The sequence below is a fragment of the Vanellus vanellus genome (assembly GCF_965231255.1).
Source record: "Vanellus vanellus genome assembly, chromosome: 3".
Lineage (NCBI taxonomy): Eukaryota > Metazoa > Chordata > Aves > Charadriiformes > Charadriidae > Vanellus > Vanellus vanellus.
Genome location: NC_138907.1, coordinates 62,361,786 through 62,385,334, shown reverse-complemented (window position 1 = coordinate 62,385,334; position 23,549 = coordinate 62,361,786). Strand labels below are relative to the sequence as shown.

Below are 23,549 nucleotides of genomic sequence, written 5' to 3'. Positions count from 1 at the left end.
TCCTCCCAAGGATCTTACTGTTGTGTTGACATTTCTGGTTTTGTGGGATCAAGAAGGAGAGAAAAGCAGCAGAGAATTTTTTTCCACAGCTAGTTGACAATCTCTTGAATCAAAAGTCATTTAGCTTTTAATGGAAATACCCATCTGTTAAATGTGACTGGCTTTTCAGTTTCAAGTTTAGTCAGACATCCATGAAGCAAGCTTCTCAGTACATACCAATTAAAAGACTTTTTTTTTTTTTATTTAAAAACAGACAAAAAATAAAGTTTATGGTCTCAGAACTTGGGAAATATAATTACTGTGTAATTTTACAACTGAAATACTGTTAATTTTTTACTGATCCTTCCTCAAAGCAAAGAACTAACAACAGACAAATATTTTAATTGAGCTTTTAATGTATGCAACTTTTTATTGTATCATGATGAATTTTGAATGACTAATTTAGAAGATGCACATAATTCAGAAGTATTGATGGAAATAAAAGAAGCTGGTATTTGCTGTATTTCACTGCAGATGTTCTGCACATACTGATTTTTAACTGGGATGTTGTAGAATTGAAATGCATAAAATAATATTCTTATAACATTCCTTATCTAATAAGATCAAATCCCTGACCTTTCCAGTTTAAATATTCATTTTTTATACTAGTTTTACATAATCCATTTGTAAAAGTATGTTTTCCATATTCTGTTCTTGTTGATGGCAGAAAACTGTTTTGTGTGCTACCAACAATACTGCACAATTTAAAGCCTATTATTAGAGATTACATACTGAAGAATAGATTAAATCTGTTCTTTACTCAGGGTAAGTTAATCGAAATAGTCAAATATTGAAGAAATAAATATCCATTTCATATGTACTGTGAGACTTGTTTTGATTGTGCTGTGAGTATAAACAAAATATTTCTCAGTTTCTTTTTTTTTTTCCTGTGTTTTCTATTTTTTCTTTTTTCAATCTTAGCTTGTTTGCTCTGATTTGTTTCAAAGATTTGTAAGTGGGGAAAACTGTACCCTTAAAAATCTTGACTGTGGAGACAGAAAAACAGTGAGAAGTGATTGGAATAACAAAGATAAATGCATGAACCCCACAGTCCTCAAAGCAAACTGGATAGAAGCAAAAATTAAAGATTATGTTAACTATTGTGTAGTATTTTGGGCACCTGCTTTGATTACATAGGTAATATTTAAAAATAATCTGCTGTGACAGAGATAGGAATGAGAACATGAAATAGAACACGTGTACTTCAGAGATTGAAACTTTATTTCTGAGTTAATTATTTATTAAATGCACATTGGTAAGACCCTCTGAGCCTTCTCTTTTCAAGACTAAACAGTCCCAGCTCTCTGCTTCACCTGGTATGACAGATGTCCCTAGTCCTTCAACATCTTTGTGGCCCTTCCCATGTCTCTTCTACTGGGACCCCAGAACTGGATCCAGCAGTTCAGGTACTCACCAGTGCTGAGTAGAAGGGAAAGATCATCTCCCTTAACCTGCTGGCAGTGCTTCTCCTAATGCAGCCCTGGATGCTGTTAGTAATTAAGGTCAGGCGAACACTTTGGAAACTTATCTCATGGTCATGCCCATCAAGGGTGCTTTGGTTCACCTCACAGAGTAGTTTGTGAGCACAAAATAGGTTTCTTCCAGTTTAAACTAAACTGGAGGGTGTTCCAGAGGGGTGCTTCTGATTTGTACTCTAATCACTACAGGCTGTTTTATCTGCATGACTTGACCATAACTAATCCAGAGTAGCTGCTTTCTCCTTTTGCCTTTTTGAGATCTCAATTACTATAAATCCTACAGTTAATGTAGTTTTTCTGTTTTAATTAGAAATATTTCACTTTCTTTATTAGACAATAGAGGCAAGCTTTGAAAAATAATGGTAGTTTAAATACTGTGCAAAAGATTAGAAACCTATGAATTCCACATACAGATCTCTTACTTAAATTTTAGAAGACCAAAATTGGTCCTTAAAACACACTGAGAAATGGCAGTGTAGAATACCGAGTGATTTCCTAGGATTCATAATAGATATAAGATTATTTGTTTTGTCATCTAACCTTAGTAATTACTGCTCTGGTTTTAATTGCAAATTTTGTTTCACCTATGTAGTTTGTTGACAAGTTATTCAAATAACAGTGAATTCTAATGTAACTTACTGTAACTTTCAGTAATTTTAAGTAAGAGACATTTTACTTGAGGTAGTTTTGACTTGACAAAGTTTGTCTAGCTTGTAACACAGCCTTGAAATACGCAGTTATCAGTCCATTTTCCTCTGTAGGATTTAGAATACTATGAAAGAATCTGATGGGAAGAGGGGGTTATGATACTATCCCTTTTTTGGTTTTGAGTTTCTTGATTAAATTTGTGTGTAGTCTTCCTTCCTCCCACTTTTGTCTCGGATATTTTTTTCTTGTGTTTCTCCTTAAACTAATTTTACCTGAAAATAAATTTAAAGTAATTTGTTTTCTCTGCAAGATTCCCAATTTTGAATTGATGCTGCCAGCCTAATACTTACCGTGTCTTTTGCCAGTTTCCTTCAGCATCTTATAATGAAGAGGAGGTATAAGGCCCTTCAAAGTTTAATTGTCAGTGGTTTAAAATCTGCTTTTAAAAGTCCTTGAATTCAGGCAATTTTGACTTAACCATGTAGAAACAGCAAATATTTATGACCTGCGTGCAGAAATTGCATGAATGAAGTAGGATACATTAATGTTCATGAAAGCAAGAATAATTAATTTTTAGTTTTCTTTGCAGATGCATTCTTTATGAAAATATATTTGCAGTAGTTTGAGTACAGTCCAACTTAATGTTTTTGTGTTCCTTGCTTCCCACATTTGTATTCCAACTGTTGTCTTCCTCTACTGAGCAGTTAAACATTTTTCTGTCAGTGTTTTGACAAAGGGAAGGGGAAGGTATAGAATATGAATGAGTAATAAATTACAGCCTGAAAAAGCTTTCATCTCTTAATCAGAATCAAAATATAGCTAAAGTTTATGGTAATGTTTTTTGTTACTATTTTATGTCAATTTGTTACTATTAAATGTCCCAAATGTTCCAGTTCCGAATAATTTTTTTCTATACTAGAGAATTAAATACACATGGGGAAAAAGAACTGTAATCTTTTGATCCTGTTAGACCAGGAAAAAAAGATGGATAGTAGGACAGAATTTAGAAGATAGAATCAACCTATTGTGCATGGTTGCTGGCTGGAACGTTTGTCCTCCAGTATTTTTACTTGGCACGGAGTTAGTTTAAAATGGGAGTGAGGGGAGTTTCAGTTGTTATCCAAACATAAATCTGGAATAATTTACAGTGTATTAGGAATGAATGCCTGGCACGTACTAAAGACAAAATACTCGCTCTGAAATTGCGCTGTGTATTAGCAAAGGAAAAATAACGTGGTATTACGTGACATAAATAAAGCAGAGAAGTTTCTGTAGAGCTCACTGTATAATTCCTTCCAGCACACCCACACTTAGTATTTGCTGAACAAAGATTAAGGGCAACAAATCAGGACATAAATTTTGTAGTTGTCTTGGCAAAACATTTTTTGGAGAATGATTACTTGCCAAGTCTTTATGAATTTGAAGATAAATCTCCTGTCTGCAAACTGAGAGCAAACCCTCTTTTAGTTAATAATTGGCAAAACAGTTCTGTCTTTATGCATAAAAGATTACAAGTGATTTGAGCTCTACTTATAATATTCATTAATATGTAGACATTAATTCTATGTAGTTTCCTTTACCTCCTTAGTGATTTATGCGTATACTACTGTTGTTTGCCATACAAAAATCTTTTTTGCTACTTGATGTGGATAAAGGGGGCAAAAAATATAGGTTGTATCTGTTATAAAGCCATGTGCATAAAACAAGCTTAAAAAGAACCAATAATTACAATCATTTATTTGTTTCCAGATATCCCAGGTCTTCATCGTGAGAATTACAGGTCACTTATTTCCAAGATTGTCTACATTCTTCCAATACTTTGTTAGATTTTAAAAACTTGAAAACTTTTGCAGCTACCATGTATGATTTTAGTTGTCTTTTTATATCAGAATTTTCAGGAGCTTGGCTTTCCATAGAGGAATTTTTTTATCAAAAGTTACCAAGGAAATGGCTCCTGTAAGTCTAGTTGTTTAGTTTTACAGTATATTACTGTGGTCGTTAGGGACATGCACTTTAAACATTTTTCAGTGTATAGAGAGTTCTGAAGAGAACTCTGAAATAATTTTGATGTAAAATGACATCTCAAGTGCAGTATCTTTAAAAGGTGAAATAATGCAATTGTAATACAGAACACTAAGAGGTTTTCTTTCTGTGATGTCCATACCATTCAGGAGATTAACTTCTACCTATTAGAAATTGAACCACTTGCATTAAAGCAAAATTTTTGTGACTTAGCAAGCACAATAACAATACATTTCACTGCTTTTGCAATATTATAGAAACCAGAATGTCTGTATTTAAAAGAATGTAAATAATTACTCTGCTTTCTTTCAGATATAGGGGATGAGAAACTGAACTGCTGTTACATTAGGCTTTCCAGCAGAGATGTTAGAGGTGGTAAACTTTTGACCTCTTGCTTATGAGTTCTTTGCCACCGAGATTGCCTGTCAACATAAACATGGAGGACAGTTCTTTGACCATTAATTGCCAGTTTAAAATTTCACTGATTATATTAACAGAGGAAAATTTATGTTTTTGTTATTGCTGCTGAAAATTCAGGAATGAAGTGAGTTTGCCCATTTGCTGCAAGTTACACAGGAAAAGGGCATAATGTTTCCTTCACTAGATGAAAGCATGTGTTTTAGTTACTGTCATGTATCCTTACCATAAGTAATACTTGTGTGATAAACTACACACAAAAGTAAAAGATATGTGAGAGACTTCTGACACCTTAATTCACAAAGGCAGCAGTATCAAAACCAACACAAACCAACATGATCTTACAGGTAGCCTTCATATAGAATGCTCGGGACATTTAAAAATTAGAGCAGAGAGAAGGATGACAAAAGATGCACAGATGCGGAAAAACTTGTGTTTGGAAAGAAATTAAGGTTCTTTGCCTTAGGAATAAGGTGTAATAATAATATAAAAAAAATGCTAGGAGTAGAACTAGTAGAAACTTTCTGCTGTCATATGTAGTAAGGCAAGGCTTTCAGATTCACTCACGTATTCTTCATACAGATAATTTCAAAACATTAGAAGAATATTATTTTTATTTCAGTACTGTCTGTAGAGGCAAATACCAAATTATTTCCTCTTCTTCCTATTCTGTGTCTGTCAGAGAAAACCCTAGTTCCTCCAGTTTTTCATCTATTTCATTTTCTGTCTGCTTGATAAGTTTAATGATTGTTGATAGAGGTTTTCGACCCGCAACACTCGCTTTTGACTACAGCAGCACTGAGAAAAGCAGCAAGTGTGCCCCAAAGTACTTAACAACATTTTATTTGTCACTGGTGAGTTTCAAGCGCTTGCAGGGTATACTCTCCTTCTGTATCTTCAGTTTATCAGTTGAAAATGATGTTCTGGGAGATTTTGACTGCTAGGGTACGGTTTGCGTTTTCTGACCTGCAGGTTGCCTAGTTCTTCATTACAGTCAGGTTGATTTATCAAAGGGATTTGAGTCAAGACTTCCTTTCAGTACTGAATGCTGTTAGGTAGTCATTCTCTGTCAATAATAGTTCTCATGAACATTATACTCTTTCTTGATTGCCATTTACTTAGAAAGAAGGAACAACTTTTGCCCTTAACTCAACAATTGCCTGTCGTGGTTTAGGCCAAAATCCACTACTGGGGACCTGGGGGACCCCAGATGGGACTGACAGATGCTCCCCTCTACCCCTCTTCAAAGAGAGAGGCAGAGGAGGAAAAAGAGACTTATGAGTTTAGAAGGAACTAAACTACTTTATGAAATGTTAATAATAAAATAAAAAGAAATAATGAAATATATACAAAACTGTATCAAGCTCCCGAGATGACAATCACGACACCGGCTGGCACTGGGGCAGTCCCAGGCTGGACTCAGTGACAGACGGGAACTGGATTCCGGATCTGCATTCAGGATCGGGATCACAGGCAGACAGAGTCCTCCTCAGACGTCGGCCATTGAAGGAAGAAGCACTGACCCTTTGATCCTCAGATTTTATACTGAGTATGAGGCAGATGGGATGGAATACCCTGTTGGTCAGTTTTGGGTCCCCTGTCCTGTCCGCTCCTCCCTGCAGGTGGGACCCCACTGTACTTTTCCGCTTCCGACCCTCCGGTGGGGCAAATAACAAAGTCGGTTGGCCTTGGGGTTTATAGCAATAAGTATAAGCAGGAGCCTCTCTGCATGCCATGCCTGGGCATCAGCTATAAACAATTGGTCTTATCCCTCTGAGAGAGTGAACACTGTTTGCACAATATGCTGTTCGTTTCAGTAGTTAGAAGGGGCCCAGCTAAGAAGCGAAGTTACTGAACAAAATTGGTTCTGTTTTACCTCAAACCAGGACCTCAGACCTCATCAGAGGCCTGTCTCTGGGCGGGTTTTGTTATGCAGTACTGCATTTGAACATATTACTGTCATTGAAGAAGTGAGTATGCACAAATTCTGAACTTTGAAAGTTCTTAAAGATTGCAGTAGTCTCTCTTGTTAGGGTAACTTAAATGTGCTTTGACCATCTACTAACTGATAAGATCATGCAAGAAGTCTCCTTTCCAATTTATGTGAACGTTGATACAAATTGGGGTTTGATGGCTAGATGTGGTAACTCGTATCGTGTGGTACAGAGATGTAATTGCTGTGACAGGTGCAACACATTTAATCTTAGTTCAGGTGACATTAATTGTCTGTATGATGTCTCTGTTCTTAATATCTGTAGAGCTGCTGCAGGAGCATCTCCATGTTTTCGTGACAGTCTGTACACTTTGGATAATAGTTCTTTGATCTTGAATGACCTGAGGACTCTTGGACATCTTTGTCCCAGAGTTTTTTGTTAGCAGGAAAGTGGTGTTGGTATGGAACGTTGCTTGATGTCACCCATAGCGTAAATGTATATCTAGACAAGAAAAACATGTTTCTTATCTGTAACTATTGTTCTTTGACCTGGGCTCGCTGTGTGTTCAAGACTCGCTTTTCTGTGTTTGTTTATTGGAATGCCTGAAGGAGTCTTCAAGTTTTTCTCAGTCTCTGAAATCCTAAAAGGGGAGAGGGCTGGCGTTTTAGGGCTGCATATGAAGCATGCAGATGTAGCAGTCCTGTAAATACACCCCTTTGAATATTATTGAGGAAAAAAATGATCTTGCTTTCACTATTTAAATGGCTGTATTTGCAATGAATGTGAAAAAAAGCCACATATAGGTAACAGAAGAGTAACAGTTAAGCAGATAACAAATAAGCAGATCTTTTAACAATTAAAATGATCCTCAAGACTAAAGACCTTTGCAAATTTTCCGTTTATATGGAAACAGAGTTCTTTTTTTGTAAATGAATTTTGGAAGAGATATGAATATGCTTACTTTAGCAAGTAAGATAAATCTATACCTAGTAATGACAAACATTAGTCTGAATTTACATTGCCCTAACTCGTATCAGTCTAAAAATAATTTACTTTTCTCTGAAAATGTCCAATATTTGCATCTGTCAAAAAGGAACAACTGATCTAGATGGTCTGTAGGTCTGACATCCGTTATGTTAATTCCTGAATTTTGCATTATTAAAGCATACCATGAAATGTGTTTGGGGAAGCTTACAGTCAAGTATGTACTTAAAAGTCAGTTTAATTGAAGAATGTAAGTATTAACTCCTCATTATGTGATTGTGGTACTTTAATAGGCAGCAGACTTAAACTAATTTGAGTGCCTTAAATACAAAGCTCTGTGTTTGGATTTCTTTGAAATGTAGTTTCAAGTTTACTTGTGCTGGTTTCATAATTTTTAATATTAACATGTCAGCATCCTGAAGATAAATAAGATGGGCTTAAGAGTACGTACCAGTAATTGGCTTAATATTAGTGTTGTCACTTGATGAAACCCACATAACATAGAACCTCATAGCAATTTTTGTTAAAATTGCTGTATTTCCTTTGTCATGGTCAGTTGTAGTTGTTCATAGTGTTTATTCATTCCTGAAGTTTCACTCAGAGTATACTTTTACATGGTTGTTCTCTACTGAAAACTTGAATACAAAAGTGCTAGGTTGTTTTATAAATTGTAAATGTAGAAGTAGAGAGGCATTGGAGGACACAAGTACTTTAGTAAGTACTGTCCATGTAAGTCATATGAAAATTATTCATGTGTAAATAGGGATAAAAATCGACTTGAAGATCCTATTTGAGAGAGTTGCAAATGAGGATGGTGATTATTTACAAAAGCGCTTAACACCATGGTGATACAAACATCAATCTGAAATCAGCTTAAATATTCTTTGAGAAAAATAAAGCATAAATCTTAAAAAAAACACAAACACCTCCTAATATCTCTGCAAGGCTGAACATGTCTAGATTTCACTGTCATTGCTCACTACTACTGTAGTAGTACATTGTTAAACCACAAAATGAGTTTGTCTTTCAGATGTGTTAAAGGGGCATTGCTTGCTTTGCTGACGGGTTTTGCCTTAGATAATAACTTCTGATTTTTTTGTGTGTTTTGTCTGCTTAAAAGGTCGTTTGTATGCAATGCAAACAGGGATGAAGATTGATAGCAAAACCCCGGAATGCCGTAAATTTTTAACTAAACTTATGGATCAGTTGGAAGCTGTAAGTAGAATTTATTGCTCTTCTCTAAAATGATTCATGATGTTACTTTAATTTTTATTTAAGCTTCTGCAAATGCTGTATTTCCTCTCTCATCAGTCTTTTATGCAACTATTCTGTATGCAGGCATAGTGTATGAATGAAGTTGTATATAATAAATTGGCAGAAGGATTGAAAGGAGATAAGGCTATATGTGTGTGTATGTATGTTTATATGCATGCACAAACATAACTGAAATTTCATAGAACAGACATTCGCTATAAGATTTTGCCTACACAACATGAATTACAATACTTTATTCATACATATTCTCATAAGAAATCATAATTCATTATGAAATAAATGCAGGAGTTCTAGAATACTTTTTTTATTGATTTGTCCTTGGTTTCTTGAAGTTTGTGAGCGTTATTTTTACTGCTGTAGGACTGGCTAGCCTAGTCCTTGGTGCTTTTGAGATTTTTGAATTAAACTGTTGTACCCAGGGAGTTTTTTAAAAGATTCTCTAAAACATAAAGGTACTTTTGATTGTATCCTCTGTTAGAGAGTGGGAGTCTTATAGTATGAGTTTTTGTAAGCACAGTAATAGGTAGCTATGCCATGCTCTTTTGAGTGGACCTGATAGTATTAAAAAGCAAACAACCTTAAATAGAACAGAGTTAAACAAAGAAAGGTGAAGTCATTGTACAGATGATCAGTTTAGGTTCAGGAGCTGTTTATGTTCATATGTCTCAAAGGAAGTAGTGTGTGGATGTTAAGGTTTGAGTGCTCATTTGGAAGCAGAAAGTAGCATTGAAAAGTGAAGCAGTGGTTCTTTTTGTCTTTAGTGTTAATGATTCCATCCAAAATCTAGCCACAGCAATGACTGAAGAGTTTGTGTGAAACTAGTGCAACAGCCTTCAGTTCTTCAGAAGAAAAATGAAATGTGAACCATTTGTCTTTTATTCATATGTTGTGATTCTTGCTGTGTTTTATCTCTGATTTTTTAGCAACGGACAATCAAGTGTGCAGTGGCTTCTTGGTGTGTTATTTCATCAAATTTTAACATCTATTATAATGGGTCTGATTTTCATGCTCAAAAGGGAAGAGAGGTGGCAGGACAGATGAAATTACAACTCCGAAAGATTTTTGCTATTCACTCCCTAAGAATTGTTAAAATTTATTCAATCCCTTGTGGTACTGCAGCAACTAATTTGTCTGCAGTGTTCAGTTGCTCCTTTTGTTTCACATTTGGGAAGACTAGAAAACCAGAAAAAAATCCATCTTCCAGTTGCTGGTAAGATTGTCTGTGTGACAACTGATGCTCGGGTATTGAAGTTCCTTCTATGTAGCCAAGAGGTGGAAGGATGGAGAGAGCACTTCTAAGCAGATCTAATACAGCATTTTGGGACCTAGGAAGCTTAGGTATATTCAGAAGTTGGACCTCCGCAGTAATTCAATAGCAGCCGTTTTCAGTCTGCCCTTAGCCAGCAGGGGGCACAAAGGGGTGCTGCAGGTCTGTGCTAAACGTTTCTCACTGCTTTCTGTTTGTTGCCACAATTGCTTATTTTATAGAGGTTAAGACAGATGCTTGTAAAGAATCCTGAACTTTATAGTAGCAAAGAATAAAAGTATAGATATATCTGGAAATTGCCAGATGTGTTCTTTGTAAGAAACTTCATAATATTCCAAAGATATGAATTAATTAAATGCAGTGATTTTATATCTAAAAATACATGTTTCTGTCAGAAATATTTTTATATATGATTGTGTTGTCTTGCTTTTCTAGTAGGTTATTGCTTCATTTAAATGCTTTTAGTAAAATCCAACCAAATGTGCTTGATTTTACGTTCAAATTATGAATCATTTAAAACATCAGTACTGTGTGATGGGTAGTTTCAAAAGTAAAAAACTTTTTAACTGTAATATTTTTAGAAGCACATGTAACAGTGTCATTTGTGCATTTGAAATCTCCATCTAACATCAGATCAAGTATAGTAATAAGTTATTTTCTGAGTGCAAGAGGTATGTATAGGCTGATGAAATACATATTTCAACAAATCATTTTCTTCCTCAACTTTAGTGTTTCATTTCAGTTATATATCTTGCAATTCCAGGAACAGGCAGTTCCTGGAATGTGTCGACAATAACTTTCTTCCAAGTGATAGAGGAGCCAATGAGGAGAGGTGCTATGCTGGACCTTGTTCTCACCAACAAGGAGGGGCTGGTGGGGAATGTCGCGTTCAAGGGCAGCCTCGGCTGCAGTGACCATGAGGTGGTGGGAGTTTGAGATTGTTAGGGCAGCAAGGAGAGCGCACAGTAAACTCACTACCCTGGACTTCAGGAGAGCAGACTTTAGCCTCTTCAGAGATCTGCTTGCTGGAGTACAGTGGGATAAAGCCCTGGGAGGAAGAGGCACCCAAGAAAGCTGGTTAATATTCAGGAACCATCTCCTCCAAGCTCGGGAGCAATGCATACTGACAAAGAGGAAGTCAGGCAAAAACACCGGGAGGCCTGCGTGGATGAACAAGGAGCTCCTGGACAATCTCAAACACAAAAAGGAAGCCTACAGAGGGTGGAAACAAGGACAGGTAGCCTGGGAGGTACACAGAGAAATTGTCCGAGCGGCCAGGGATCAGATTAGGAAAGCTAAAGCCCAGATGGAGGTAAATCTGGCCAGAGATGTCAGGGGCAACAAGAAAGCCTTCTATAGGTATATCAGTGACTAAAGAAAGACTAGGGAAAATGTGGGCCCACTCAGGAAGGAAATGGGAGACCTGGTCACCTGGGACATAGAGAAGGCTGAGATACTCAACGACTTCTTTGCCTCAGTTTTCGCTGGGAAGGGCTCTAACCACACTGCCTACGTTGCAGAAAGCAAAGGCAGGGACTAGAAGAATGAGGTACCGCCCACTGTAGGAGAAGACCAGATTAGAGACCAGCTGAGGAACCTGAAGGTGCACAAGTCCATGGGACCTGATGAGATTCATCCACGGGTCCTGAGGGAACTGGCAGATGAAGTCGCTAAGCCACTATTCATCATATTTGAGAAGTCGTGGCAGTCCAGTGAAGTTCCCATGGACTGGAAAAGTGGAAACATAACGCCCATTTTGAAAAAGGGTAAAAAAGACCTGGGGAACTACAGGCCAGTCAGGCTCATCTCTGTGCCTGGCAAGATCATGGGGCAGATCCTCCTGGAAACTCTACTAAGGCACATGGGAAATAAGGAGGTGATTGGTGACGGCCAGTGTGGCTTCACTAAGGGCAAATTATGGTTGAAAAATTTGGTGACCTTCTATGACAGTGTTACAGTGTTGGTAGATAAGGGGAGAGCAATAGATGTTATCTACCTAGACTTGTGCAAAGCATTTGACATTGTTCCAAATGACACCCTGGTCTCTAAATTGGAAAGATATGGATTTGACAGATGGACCACTCGGTGGATAAGGAACTGGCTGGATGGTCACACTTTAAGAGCTGCGATCAACAGCCTGATGTCCAAGCCCAGACCAGTAGCAAGTGGCGTTCATCCAGGGTCAGTACTGGGACTGGTGTTGTTTAACATCTTTGTTGGTGACATGGATGTTGGGATGGAGTGCACCCTCAGCAAGTTTGCCGACGACACCAAGCTGTGTGGAGCAGTCGACAGGCTGGAGGGGAGGGATGCCATCAAGAGGGACGTGGACAGGCTTGAGAGGTGGTCTCGTGCAAACCTCATGAAGTTCAACCAGGCCAAGTGCAGGGTCCTGCACCTGGGCTGGGGCAATCCCAAGCACAAGTACAGGCTGGGCAGCGAATGGATTGAGAGCAGCCCTGAGGAGAAGGACTTGGGGGTACTGATGGATGAAAAGCTGGACATGAGCTGGCAATGTATGCTCACAGCCCAGGCACCCAACTGTGTCCTGGACTGCATTAAAAGAAGTGTGGCCAGCAGGTTGAGAGAGGTGATTCTGCTCTCATGAGACCACACCTGGAATATTGCATCCAGCTCTGGAGCCCTCAGCATAAGAAGGACATGGACCAGCTGGAACGGGTCCAGAGGAGGGCCATGAAGATGATCAGAGGGCTGGAGCACCTCTCCTATGAAGACAGGCTGAGGGAGTTGGTGTTGTTCAGCCTGGAGAAGAGAAGGCTCTGAGGAGACCTTTTAGCAGCCTTCCAGTATCTGAAGGGGGCCTACAAGAAGGCTGAAGAGGGACTTTTTACAAGGGCATGAAGTGATAGGACAAGGGGTAATGGCTTCAAACTGAAAGAGGGTAGATTTAGAATAGATATTGGGAAGAAGTTTTTTACTAACAGGGTGATGAGGCACTGTAAGAAGTTGCCCAGGGAAGTTGTGGATGCCCCATCCCTGGAGGTGTTCAGGGCCAGGCTGGATGGGGCTTTGAGCAACCTGGTCTAGTGGGAGGTGTCCCTGCCCATGGCAGGAGGTTGGAACTAGATGATCTTTAAGGTCCCTTCCAACCTAAATTGTTCTATGATTCTATGAACTTACAAATTGCGGTACATCCACAAGAAAAAAAAATAGACTTTATAAAAACTCAAATATCTTTGAAAACTATGTAGAGTATGTGTTTGACAAAAGTATTCAAATTTATAGTTCTATTTACAAGGTTTATATTTCACTACTGAAATCAAGTAACTTTTCTGGCAACATTCTATGTATTAAAAAATTGGCAGCAATCTAAAAAATATGGAAATGCACCCTGCATGATTAAATTTTCTTCACATGCACAATGAAAACTAACTGCTATTCAGAGATTGTTTTTTTCAATCTTTTGGCAAAATAAAGGCCACAGGTTTGTATCGTGCAGTGTTCCTATTTTTGTTCTCTAAGGATAACCTGAGATTTCCTTATGTGCCAACAGTAAGCCTATTCAGAGGCTGTAAATCCACCTGTTGTAACTGTTAGAGGGTTATTTGCTTTACAGATTTTTATTAGGAAACCTGAGGATTCTTGTACTCTAACGTCTTTGAAAAGAGGTCTTTGAATTGCAGTACACTGCTTACACTGAAAATTCCAGTAAGTCCATAGGTCACTAAACCAGTCATAGTAGGGCTCAAACATTTTGAAAGATGTAATGAACTGCAATGAAGCAACCTTACAAGAGAGAAGATACATGATCACTGTGATCTACAGTATTTTTATAAAGCATGCATTACTTTATCAGTTGAACTGTGTTGAATTGCAACACAGGATTCAGACTGCTTGGTCTTTCGGATAGTAAGGGGAAAAATATCTGTAGCTGTTCCTTCACAATATTTTAGATATGTTTATTTTTAACAGTTTTTTTTTTGTTTTGTTGGGTTTTTTGAAGTATTTTGTGATTGCAGATGGTATTCAGAGCTACGTATTCATAATATTTCTCCTTCCTAAAGAATGTGCTTTGTCTTTAGCATGCTACTTTTAACATTTATTACGTTAGAAGCTGGAGATTTGAAAAATTATTAAAGTGTATGTTGTTTCTTTTTTAAATTGGCTTTGGCTTTGTCTAAATCAGCAGCTGCTTCTTGTGTCTGAATTAGACTGCAGAATTGCTAGGGTCTAATAAGGTAATTAATGTATTTTTCAACTTTTTTTCAGATGAAAAAGCAATTTGGTGATAATGAAGCAATTACCCAGGAAATTGTTGGTTCTGCTCATGTGGAGAATTATGCTTTGAAAATGTTTTTGTATGCAGACAATGAAGACAGAGCTGGGCAATTTCATAAGTAGGTGAAAATCTTTGGTTTTGTTATCTGAATTAAATTACTGGTCAGGAAATTTGAATATCCAAACTATTTTATTTGACTAGGAACAAGAATTGGGCCTCAATGCATTCATTTCTCTTTCAGAACACTTGATTTGTTACTACTTCTATGTCTCTAACTTCACACATTAACTGGTATCCTCCTCCTTGTGTTCTTTAAGAGGTTGCTCACCTACTGGGCAAGCCTTCTAAAACCACAGGCTAATATTATTGAGCTTGAAATTAAGCATGTTATAGTTTCTACTGTCCAGTGATATTAAAATATTTGTTATGATATGTTATGGGCTTTGATTTACAGCAATTACTACAGCACATTGATGACTTTGCTAGGCTTTTTCTAAGATAATATAAGATATCCTATATTGAACATTCCAGACTAGGAACTAAGCACAGAACACATGACCACCTTTAAAAAATACTGAAGACTTTCTGCAGAGTAGTCAGGAGACTACTCAATAAATTGCTAAATTTAAACAGTGTGCAGTAAGTTCTGTGGTATCAGATTAAAAGAAAAAAAAGGCTAGCAATGATTGGCTTGAAATAAGCCAGTAAGATCTAAAATGCCAACTTCTAAAATGGCATCTTGAGTGACTGACATTATAAAGTTAATGAAATGTGTTCTTTTTTACAGAAATATGATAAAGTCTTTTTATACTGCAAGTCTCCTGATCGACGTTCTAACAGTATTTGGGGAGCTTTCTGAAGAGGTAAGTGTTAGGAATATCAGTGTATTATCTGATTGCTTTTCCTAGCACAGGTGCAAATTACTGGTTTCTTTCTGTAAAGTTATAGCATAGCATAGTTTGGGTTGGAAGAGACCTTTAAAGGTCATCTAGTCCAACTCCCCTGCAATGAGCAGGGACATCTTCAACTAGATCGTGTTGCTCAGAGCCCCGTCCAACCTGACCTTGAATAAGGATGGCAAAGGGGAGAGGGCAGGAAGAAAAAGATGGGTAGAGAAGTTGTTTTTATAATTTGTGAATATGAACTTCGAAGAATATAGGTGAACATTGTATAGTCAAATACATGTTAGTAAGTCAAAAGGAGTTAAGTATTTACAATAAATTATATGTGAAATATTAGATAACTGTTATCTTTTAGAACATGCTTCATGACTTAGGTATCAGAAACTCAAAGTCTGATTATTACTGTGGAAAACATAACATTACATTGAGCAAGTAGGAATGATTATCGGGAAAAATGATGCAAGGTTCCGGGCTTTTCCACCTTCACTTTTTTCACCCTACCCCACTTTTAAAAGGTGATATGTTAAGTTGGAAGAACATGAATTTACTTCATGAAAAATGGCTTGCTCTCTGGCCATTAGGACATGAATGTTTTAATTAAAAAAATTTTCTACTAAAGTAACGAACATGTTGCTTTTCATGGCAGGTAATCTTTTAATGAAACACGTATTCCAGAATTGGCTGAATTAATCTCAGATAGAAAGAAGCAAGTACTCTTAACAAAGTATTCCTTATTCTCAGAATTAAAAGTGAGGTTTCCTTGCTAAATTAACTAGAAGCTCATTTTGAAAATGTAATGATATAGTTGATAACTTCTGGCAAAGAAGAAAAAAGTTGGAGAAAGCTGCTACTGGCTCATAAAGAAAAGTTTCAAAGATTGTTAAAGGAATGTTGAAATACCTGGAAAAATAAGTAAGAAACAGCAATGATGCTAAACAGTCTGAGGCAAAATCAGGAAGCACTGATCACGTAAGTGCTGAATATGTTTCAGGACACCTAAATTCACACAGGTAGTCTACAAATTATTTTTTTTTTCCTCACATGGTTGAGTGTTACAGGCTTCCATGCTTACAGTAGCAAGCTAAGTATATTCATTATACTGTTGCTCTCTACCCTATTCTAGATGACAGTGCAATAGACTTTGTGAAGGACAGTCTGGAATTTCAGTTTATTAATTCTCAAAAACTTTGGATGTCAGTTCAGTCAAGACTTTTAAAGAGAGATTATCCTGTCTACCTCAGTTTCCAAACCACTTTACCTGTCATTATTACTGTGGAAAACTGAGTTCACTCAAAAGCCAATTCAGCCTAAACCACGACACCAAGCACCTTACAGGAGATGGTGTCAATGTGAAGCGTGGTATCACCCTGTATTGTTCACTTGGCCAAATTATTCCACTTATCCTTCCACATTTCTCATCTCTGTTTATATTCAGCTTTATTCCTTGAAATATATTACCTCATAACTGTCAGATCTGATTATTTATCCTAAAACTTTTTACAGAGTAATTGATTTGCATAATCGGTTTAAGATTTCTCTTAACAATTGAGTACTCTTCCTGGATTAAAAAAACCACTATTGTAACAGTCCCAGGAGATATAAAGTGGCCAGTCTTCATTTCATGTTTTAACATATTAAAGTTGCACCTAAGAACAGTAAAGTATATTTTAAAAAATGAAGTGAAAATCTCAGAATAGTTGAGATTCTGATGATTATTTCACTTACTCATGTTTTGTGGAAAGAATAATCTGTGAAAACCCAAGTGAAATGCTTTTGCTCAATTCCTTTTTCCCAGAAACTGAAAATAGTGAAAAATCATGTTGGTGGTTGTTTTTTTGTTTTTTGGGTTTTTTTTAATACTGAAGTTACTACCACATATTTTCAATTTCAAACTGTTACTGTGGGAATGGAAATGCAGGAGTAGCATTTTAAGTTTCAGATATTTTTATCTAAAGTAAGTAATCATATAAGTCTATGGAGATAGGAAGTTTTATTTATTATTTCACATCAGTAATTTCTAAACAGTGCTCCATCTTTCATACTAGATGATCCTGGTTGTCGTGGTTTAGGCCAAATCCACCACTGGGGACCCGAGGGACCCCAGACGGGACCGACAGATGCTCCCCTCTACCCCTCTTCAAAGAGAGAGGCAGAGGAGGAAAAAAGAGACTTAAGAGTTTAGAAGAAACTAAATTACGAGATGACAATCACGTCACCGGCTGGCACTGGGGCAGTCCCAGGCTGGACTCAGTGACGGACGGGAACTGGATTCCGGATCTGGAGTCAGGATTGGGATCACAGGCAGACAGAGTCCTCCTCAGACGTCGGCCATTGAAGGAAGAGCCCCTGATCCTTTGGTCCCTCAGCTTTTATACTGAGCATGAGGCAGATGGGATGGAATACCCTGTTGGTCAGTTTTGGGTCCCCTGTCCTGTCCGCTCCTCCCTGCAGGTGGGACCCCACTATGCTTTTCCGCTTCCGACCCTCCAACGTGGCGAATAACAAAGTTGGTTGGCCTTGACTGTTATGGCAATAAGTATAAGCAAGAGCCTCTCTGCATGCCATGCCTGGGCATCAGCTATAAACAATTGGCCTTATCATTCTGAGAGAGTGAACACTGTCTGCACAATATGCAGTTAATTTCAGTTGTTAGAAGAGGCCCAGCTAAGAAGCGAAGTTACTGAACAAAATTGGTTCTGTTTTACCTCAAACCAGGACACTGGTATAATTTATTTCCTTTTCCTGACACACTGCACTAATTGAAGATCGCCACATTTTCCTTTCATGCTGAGATCCTGTTACAGCTGTTCTTTTTATATTATTTTTAAATTCACTGATTAATTTTATGTGTGTTGTTTATCTCTAAAGGGCATCAAATGATAGCAGAGAAAGCAGTTTAGTTTTATAATCTCTTTTCAGGGTGGAAAATCTGCTTATATTTCTGTTTTGAATGCATTAATTCGCAGAAGCGAGTAGTTAAAACGGCTGCCCTTTTCCCTTCCCCAGAACGCCCAGCATAGGAAGTACGCCAGGTGGAAGGCAGCGTACATTCATAACTGCTTGAAGAACGGAGAGACTCCTCAGCCTGGGCCTATTGGAATGGAAGGAGAGAGCTTCGGTATGTGTTTCCCTTTTCTTTTAAAAAGAGCGGAGGGCTGGGCCAAGACCAAAATGGTGGCACGCACAATTCTTCAGGGAGCACCCCACAGGAAGCACAGCTTCCCTGTTTAGTGTTCCGTTCACAATGGGCTGCCCTCTGCTTTTCCATTTCTGCTTCTCCTACTGTTATTTTTATTGGACCTCACTATTTGATTGACTTACTTATTAAAATAATTTTCTTTCCTTTCCTCTGTAGTGGAGATTACTGTTTTGAATACAGCTACTGTCTAAGAAGGCAGTGCCACCTTTTGGCCAGAACCATGCATTTCTTTAATGCTACCCACAGTCCTTTGAAACAGGTTCTGTAAATTTATGATCCCTCTGCCAGTTTATCCTCTCTCAGAAGTTAAATAGGAGTCAAAAATGGTTTGATCATAGATGAATTTAAAGCAAATGACTGATAGTGAGACAACCCCTTCCTCCTCATGTAATAATGTGGTTTTCAAAACAGATTTAAGGCCTACTCTTTTTACATTGGTTTTCCTGCCACTTTCTCACTCATCCCCCCCTTTCCTTGTGTTTTTAGTTACTCCCTGTATTCTTCTGGCTACCTGACTTTCCTGTACTGGGTTCCTCAAAGTTATCTCCTTAACCATTAGATAAAAAGTGATTTCCAAGGACGCCCGCTTACCAAAATGAATGTTTATCAGAACAGAGGTTGTTTTAAACCTCCCGAATTGTAATTTTTAATGCCTTCTATTTAATGCACTCAGACCTGTCTAAACTCTGCTGCTAATTTATAAGTCTTAGCTCTTCAGTAAGAAACTTTAGGGACATCCAAGTTTAGAGCTTTTTGAAAACAGACACCACCACTGTGAGCAGACGCAAGCTAGCCTCTCCATGAAGTAACAGAACACGTACTAAGCAGGCTGTCTCTTACAAGAGCGCACAGATCACATCCTAACCTATTCTGCGAAAGGCAGCTCCATTCTCTTACTTCATTATGTGTATTTTTACTAAAAATGACTAAACAATCAAACCAGAGCTGCCATATTATTTCTAAACTTTATAAATGTCACCTTGTTTCTAAAGTATAGATCCACAGACTTCACAGGTGTGTGAGTTTTTGTGAAGTCAAATGAAATAACGTACAAAACTTTTTGTTAAACTGCTGAAACGGATAATAGTATTACTGTTCTGTGTATAAACTAATCATACTTTTCAGTTATTGATAAAAGCAAAATATATGCAAAAATAATTCATTTCTGTTAAAAGTAAAAAAAAGTGACTAAAAGCCTGGGTGCCAATTATAATTTCTTTGCAGTTTCCTGGCAAAAATACTGTTTGGGTATTAATACTCTAGAAACACTGCAAGATAAGTAAATTCAAATATTTGTGAACAAATAATGAGTGTGATACAATTTGATTTCCAAGCTACCGGTTTATTCTTGTTATTATGTTTTCCTTACCTAAATATGCCCTACAGCCTTAATTACTGGAATGGCTGTCTTACCAATCTAGGCACAGCTATATTTGAAGTGAAGTATTAGCGAAGTAATTTATTCTTCAACATACAGTCTTCTCCAAGGCAGTTTTCTTAACTGCTGGTGCAGCTGTAGCGAGAGAGACTTAGGATGATCAGAGGGCTGGAGCACCTCCCCTATGAAGACAGGCTGAGAGAATTGGGGTTGGTCAGCCTGGAGAAGAGAGAGCATCTTTCCAGTACCCGAAGGGGGCATACAGGAAAGATGGGGAGGGACTCTTTATCAGGGAGTGTAATGATAGGATGAGGGGTAACAGTTTTAAACTGAAAGACGGTAGTTTTAGGTTAGATATTAGGAAGAAATTTTTTACTGTGAGGGTGGTGAAGCACTGGAACAGGTTGCCCAGAGAGGTTGTCGATGCCCCATCTCTGGAGGTGTTCAAGGCCAGGCTGGATGGGACTTTGAGCAACCTGGTCTAGTGGGAGGTGTCCCTGCCCATGGCTGGGGGGGTTGGAACTAGATGATCTTTAAAGGTCCCTTCCAACTCTAACCATTCTATGATTCTGTGCAACTCCAGCTGTAAGTATCACCATGTCTTTGTAAGCCAATTTGCACCAGTTTGATAATTTAATGGAAAAAACATGGGAAAAAATCTTTTGTTATAGTGAATGTAATGAATCACCCAATTAAATACTTTTAACTTTAAATGAGTACTCTTTAGTGCTCTGGCTTATAGTGTGACAATGTTTACAGAGCTCACCTGATTATGTGACATGAATTAAGAATTCTAATTAATTGTAAAAATAGAATTTCTGAGCAAAGTATTACTTTTGCTAAAAATCCATGTATGCAGGTTGTGTAGAAACAGTAATTGTTCCTCAGCACCCACAAACAGGCTCTTTTTCGACTTGCTCAAGGCTGCAAAAGAAATTCTTGTAGGAGGGAAAGTAGAATTCAGACGTAACTCAAATCCTTACTGTTCATTGCAGGTCATTACAAGCACTAGTGTGAATAGGCGAAGACTTTTGTTAAAAAGTTATGTCTACAAATTAAAAGGGGTGCAAATGATGAGTGAGCCAAAATTTTAACATCTTTATTGATAGGGAGCCTGCAATATTTATAATTTGGCAATATCTTTTTATTTGTTGAATTGTATTTCCTGTAGTGAGAGAATTTCTTACACTCTTTTATTTGCTGAGCAATGAAATGCAAAATACTTTTCGATGTTTATTTTTGAAAATTAACTCCATAGTGTAGATATCCATAATGCTTTACACAACCAAGACAAAAAATTTTATGCAAATTATTTTTTATTAGGAGAACCAGTAAAAAAAGTGTCAATTCTTGCTTTGTGCATCCTAAGAAGAAAAGCAGCATTGTTTGAATGTACGACTGAACCTTCCCCATTCCTTTCTGCTTGCTCATTTTCTTCCTCCCCTTGCAAGTGGAAAAAGTCTGTTTAAACAGAGTGAAACTAGGTCTCTGCAGCTTGACAAATTACCATTTTTTTCCAAAGTGTTATTTTCTTTGTGATTCTTGAAAACCATACTGTAACTCTTGGAGATGTTTTTACAGTAACATAGGCATGCTTTATGTAGTTCTGTTGTTGGATTTATGGATGCTTTTGTCAGGATGCCACCATGGAAACCTTAAAATGACATGCTTGATTTATTAATGCAGTTGGAATACAAGTCTTAGAGTACACATAAAGGTCACTTGTCAGATGACCTAGGGCTACTGCTAAGATTTTATACTAATTGAAAAAAATTAAAAATGTTAATTTCAAATACGGAAAAGTTCCTAAATGGTCATGGTATAGCCATAGTAAAATACATTAGATGTCACCACTTCCATTGCAATATATAATATATATTCTACATTTATATTACGGAATTCTAGGAAACCTTTATAGTCCCAACTAGTAGAAAGAACAGTGTATGAAAAGTTGATGGACTTTTGAGTCCATTTCTCAGTGCTGTGGAAAAAATATACCTATATATGTATATATTTTTAAAAAAGCAGTTCCAATAGAATCCTATGTTGTGCATCTTTTAGCAACATCTCAAGCTAAAGAGAAATAGTGCAGCAGAATGAGAAAAAGAAAATGTTTTTAAATTATAATTAATAAATCACCTCTTTAAGTCTCTAGACTCCCTAAAAAGAGGAGTCCAGAGAATTGGAAGAGTTGGGAGTCCTTGAAAATAAAAATTTTGCTAGTTTTAAATTTAGTGCTCTGGACTGCTGAAGTCAAGTCATAATCAGCAGTTCCTTACACTAGACAAGGGAACGCCATTAAGCCTCCAGAATCCTCTATTTATATGAAAGTATCTTTGAACAGTTGTTTATGGGGCCAGGGGTATTAGTCTTATTCCACAAAGTCTTGCTTTCAATAAATAAATAATAATTTAAAACAAACAATCAGATAGTGTGGGTATACTCTAGCTCTGAGAAAAATATAAAGAACACATGGACTCATTATGCTGGAATCCAAGCACAAAGGCTGATGAGGTTCCAAGACAAGAAACTCAGCTGGAGCTGAAACTGAATGTGAAACAATTGTGTCACTGTTTCACAGTTTAATATTTCAGCATTCTGAAGCATATAGGAGGAACTTTAAATTCTGGGTTATTACTGCTTTATGAGAAATTAATTATCCTAAGTTTTCTAGTGTTCATTCCCATTCCCTGGAAAAGATTTGTTTTTTCAATAATGTTATGGATATTCTAGCCACAGAACTTAAAAACAGCTTGTTGACTTAAATGTTCTTTTCCAGCAGCCTGAAATCCTTTTATTTAGCACTACTGTTAAAACTCTTCACAAATACTGCAAGTGTATATCTCAAAAATGGTTCTAATACTTTAATCTTTGTTAAAGAATATTTTAAATATTTACTTTGCAGAAAGAATAGTTGCAATGCTTTGATGACATTTGAGCACTTTAAACACCTAAGAAGAGTTAATTTAAACAAAGTTACTTTTATGCTTAATACAGTTTAACATTTGCCAATTGCATAATGAGCAAATCAAACAATTGATCTTGATCTTTTGATACATATACCTACTTAAAAAGTGTATCGCCCTTTTGTGACTTTGCCTCTTGCTGACCACTGTAAATAAGTGGTCAGCACCTCTAACACTTTTTTTGCTTGTTGGGTTTTTTTTTGTTTATAATATTGCCAGACTTTAACTGTTTGAGTTCATATCATCCATGACTAGTAGTGCCTACAGCATCGCACTTTTACAGGAGTGACTAGAGACCATGAACTATCCAGTGAGGAAGTTTGAAGCTGAATCTGGGAATGTGCTGGGGACAAGAATGGGAAATAGAGCAAGACAGACACAAGTATGGGGCGAGGTGTTGCAGATATGGGATGTGAAGTCCTGGTGCAGAGAGAAATCAGAATGGGACTGAAGAGCCAGATCAGGGCAACAGGAAGATGCAGGGAGCAGAATAAAGGAATAAATGCATTAATGGTTTATGTCTGGGCAGGAACTTAAAGGTAATTTCTCTTAATTGAGTACAACAAAATCATGTTTTCTCCCACTCCCTCATTCTCAAAAGTGGCTTAGTAATCTTTTCAACAGCTTTCCCAAAATACTAGGTTTAGGCAGACACCCAATGTGGAAAATCCAACTTAGTGATACAATTTGACCAAGCTATAAATAATTGATAACAGTGTTACAAGTAAACTTGGGCAGCCTTATCTTCAGACAGCATGATGAGTGTTGTGTATAACTGTTTCCTTAGTCTTCTGTATGGT

General features: G+C 37.2%; 1 protein-coding gene across 1 annotated transcript in view; it reads left to right on the top strand.

The window, feature by feature from the left end:
- Positions 1-23,549, top strand: part of VTA1 (vesicle trafficking 1) — a 43,263-nt gene that overhangs the window by 4,783 nt on the left and 14,931 nt on the right. Inside the window, exons 2-5 of the mRNA XM_082481836.1 lie at positions 8,643-8,737; positions 14,295-14,422; positions 15,092-15,167; positions 18,213-18,324. Of these exons, the coding sequence (XP_082337962.1) occupies positions 8,643-8,737; positions 14,295-14,422; positions 15,092-15,167; positions 18,213-18,324 (411 nt within the window). The remainder of the gene's footprint in view (positions 1-8,642; positions 8,738-14,294; positions 14,423-15,091; positions 15,168-18,212; positions 18,325-23,549) is intronic.